Consider the following 3,640-nt stretch of genomic DNA (forward strand, 5'->3'; position numbering starts at 1 on the left):
TTTGTCTACGTACTATCAAAATTATTAGTGAAAGTTTCCAGTGAAGTATTATACATTTATATCTTAATCATTTTGGTATGTCCATTTACCATTTTTTTAATTGAGTTTCCTAAAATATAGCCCGTGCGTAGAACCAGGCAAAAACTAGTTATAATTTATAAGTCACCCGAATTCTATTAGATTGATTATAAATTATTGACTTTTTGGTGGTTGGGTATCAAATTCGATAACAATATCGGTCGGATATCGATCCATCCAACCCTAACGACTAACGTTATACGAAGTTCTGAGATATCTTTTTGAAATGTTTTTAGGTACGTCGCTCGCAAGTAGCTACACACTTGGATTGTACGTGTGTTTGTGTAATCTGTTGACTATGGACCATGGTGCATATAGAGCATGTTGCACCAAAAGAACATATGTGCATAAGTAAAAGAACATGACATTCATGCGATATAATATTTCACTTTTTTGTTATAAAAATAATATATTATTTTACTATTTATTAGAAACCTAAAAAAAAATATACTGATGTTATTTTCTCGTAACCAGATGTTCTTTTAATTATATATTAGTGTTCTTAAGGTGCAGCATGCTCTATATAGTCATATCATCAACTAAAAAGTAGTCATATTAAGCTTTTAAAAAACGTTTAAAAAATAAAATAATGTTGGGTATTTTAAAGCGTGAAAGCTCAAAAAAATGCACTTCCTCCGTTTAGAAATAGTTGCACCATTTTCACTTTATGCACTATATATATAACAACATTTACTCCTTTTTTTACATGTATATAACAAATAAATGTTATCATATAAAAATATGGTTGAATTAGCCTGATTGTCTGCTTTTAAAATTATCAAAAAAACAAATTATTTTAGTAATAGATAATTAGAGATATTAACGGTCAAATGTGTGCATTGACAAACGTGAAAGTCAAAATAGTGTACGTAACTACTAACTACTTCTAAACGGAGTAAGTAATACTTCGTATGATATACGGAGTACCAAATTACGAAGTAGTCCGTATAATATTTCTATGCAATGTGGCCGATATGTAAGGCCCGTAATACCCGTCTTGATCCATATTTTTCAACCGAAGTGTTTGTTTGAGCACTTGAATTAGATTTGATTTCCTAGTAGAGTTAGAAATGCATATAGAAATAAGGAAAGTCATAGGAACATATTAATTCTCTTTTAATTATCTTGACGTCTAAGGATTAATTAATCTGTAGTTTGAGTTGTTAAGACACCTAAATCAATTGTTAATAGGTATTTTATGAATGCCTCTATATATATAATCATCTTATACATCCTAATTAATTCATTAACAAACATATTATCACTAAGCCATTTCATTACCGGTATTTTCTTTGGTTTAATAACAAAGATATGATGCAGCAACCTGATGAACAAACAATGAACCTCGAAATTCCATTGGGATTCCGATTTAAACCTACGGAATATCAACTTCTTAATTACTTCCTTAATCAGAAGATTTGTGATGAAGAACTCCCACCATATACACATATTTTTATTAATGATGTTGATCTTTATAAACATCATCCCTTCTACTTCTTCCAGGACGTAATGCAGTTCGGCATTGGGGAACGCGAAATACGAGGTTACTTCTTCACAAAGTTAAAGAAAGCTGGTACAAAGTCGTCGGAAGAAAACTCAAATTACAATCGTAGAGTTTATGACGACTATGGCACCGAGTATGGAACATGGAACGGGGAGAGTCGTCACCCCATTCTTGATATTGATGGTAACCAAATTGGGTATGATAAATACTTGAAGTTTTCGGAGGTTGGTGATGAAAAAAGTAAAAAATATTCTAAAAACCCTAATAATAACAATGAGGTAATAACAGTGGAGAAACCTAAACCCAAACTCAAGTTTGAGTGGAAGATGCATGAGTACTCTTTCCTTCCAGATTTTATGCCAGCATGCAGTAAGGAAGAATACAAGGATTTTGTTATATGTCGTATTGATATGAAAATCAAAGGGAATGAAAACGCCGTTAAACGACGATCATCAACCAAAAACAAGGCGTTGGAAGTGTTTTTCTTATATGAATTAAAACTTACTTATGATAATGTCAAAAGTATGATTACGACCGCGCCGTCGTCGTTACCACAAGTTGATAATCCGACCATGCCGGCTATCATGTCTACAGAGGAGGACTACGGCGAGGAACCGGTATGCAAGAAGCAAAAGACGGGTCATCATGGGATCATCGTATGAAGCCGGCAAGCTCATCGAATTAATTTGTCCCTTTTCTCCGACTACTTTTGACGGTCGCAAATTCACTGTACTGTAACAAAGTATTATTACTTGTTCACGGTTCACCGTGTTTATTAAATTTGCTATCAACTTTTAATTAGCTGGTGTTTTTGTTTTTTAGATCAAGATTCTTAAGTATTTAATTTCGTAATTACTTTAATCGTTCTTGTTTGAATCTTGAAATTATATTCACTACTTCTTTTAGATTTTATCTTCATTAGATTTATACTTTAATTTGGTGTCTATATATTATCTAATCTAATACATCGGCGGCTCCGTAAAAAACGACTATAAAAATTAACAATTCGTTTATTATGTTTTAGGCCGCACCATCTAAAAAATGCGGCTCTTTGTAGGGTGTTTTGTTCTACCTCCGTTTCAGAAAGTTCTTTACAGTTACTATTTGTATGGATTTTAATGCAATATTTAACTACTAATATATCCATTTTCGTTTGTGGAAAAATTATAAAAAGTTGATATTCTGAAAATACATATCGAGACCAATCTAACAAGATCTTACGTGTAACGTTTTGATGTATATAATAGTGAGAATTTTCGGTCAAAGTTTTCATATTTTAAACACATATTCCAAAGCGTAAAGAATTTTCAGAAACAGAGGAAATACGTACTAGAGCAGGATCGCTTTTGTAAGAATTTAATTTCCATCAAGATTGAAAATACTTGGTAATTGTTTTTAGCCTTTTTTTTTACAGCTATGTTTTTAGGCCTTACATAAGTTTTGTTGTTCTTTGAAGGTGCAATAGGTAGTCCTTTTAAGAATTAAGGTTCGCCTGCTCTTCTTTTTAGAAATTATAACTTATGATGTAAAAGTTACTCAATGTGACAAATAAGAATTTGTCATTAATGAACGACAGTGGCGGTATCAGTACGAGTTCAGTGGGTTAAACTACGTTAAAGACAAATAGTGTCTTAGTGGTTTTTTCTTCAAATGCTACACCACCGGTCCTGCGTTCACTTCCCATCAGCTACTCATTTATTCTTTTCACTTTCCTCCCTTTTTTTTTTATAAATTTCTTTTAATTACAAGAAAACACAATACAAAAGATAGCAGTCAATTCATTCAGATTGGATAATTTGGGTCGGGTCAAGTTAACCGAGTTCAATGATGGGCATAAGATGGAAAGAGGAAAATCGAAAATGGAACAAGTACGGTTTTGACAAACAAAACGTGGTGAGATTCCATGAGTTAGAAATTCCCGAGGTCACTACCATAGGATTGTGGATTATCTATATTCTATTAATAGTTTAATACTCTTTGTTGTTTATTACACCCATCCACTTAGCCATTTGTTTGTCTCCTCAAACAAACTCATTGAGTAGTGTTAGTGAAGTGAAT

At 32.4% G+C, this 3,640-nt stretch overlaps 1 protein-coding gene across 1 annotated transcript; it reads left to right on the forward strand.

Annotated features, from left to right (window-relative positions):
- The first annotated feature begins 1,389 nt into the window (after positions 1-1,389).
- LOC110788792 (NAC domain-containing protein 7-like) lies at positions 1,390-2,244 on the forward strand. The gene has a single exon (XM_021993431.2). It carries the CDS (start codon positions 1,390-1,392, stop codon positions 2,242-2,244), a length of 855 nt encoding a protein of 284 aa, XP_021849123.2.
- Positions 2,245-3,640: the final 1,396 nt, after the last annotated feature.

The sequence above is a fragment of the Spinacia oleracea genome, chromosome 6, assembly GCF_020520425.1.
Source record: "Spinacia oleracea cultivar Varoflay chromosome 6, BTI_SOV_V1, whole genome shotgun sequence".
NCBI lineage: Eukaryota > Viridiplantae > Streptophyta > Magnoliopsida > Caryophyllales > Amaranthaceae > Spinacia > Spinacia oleracea.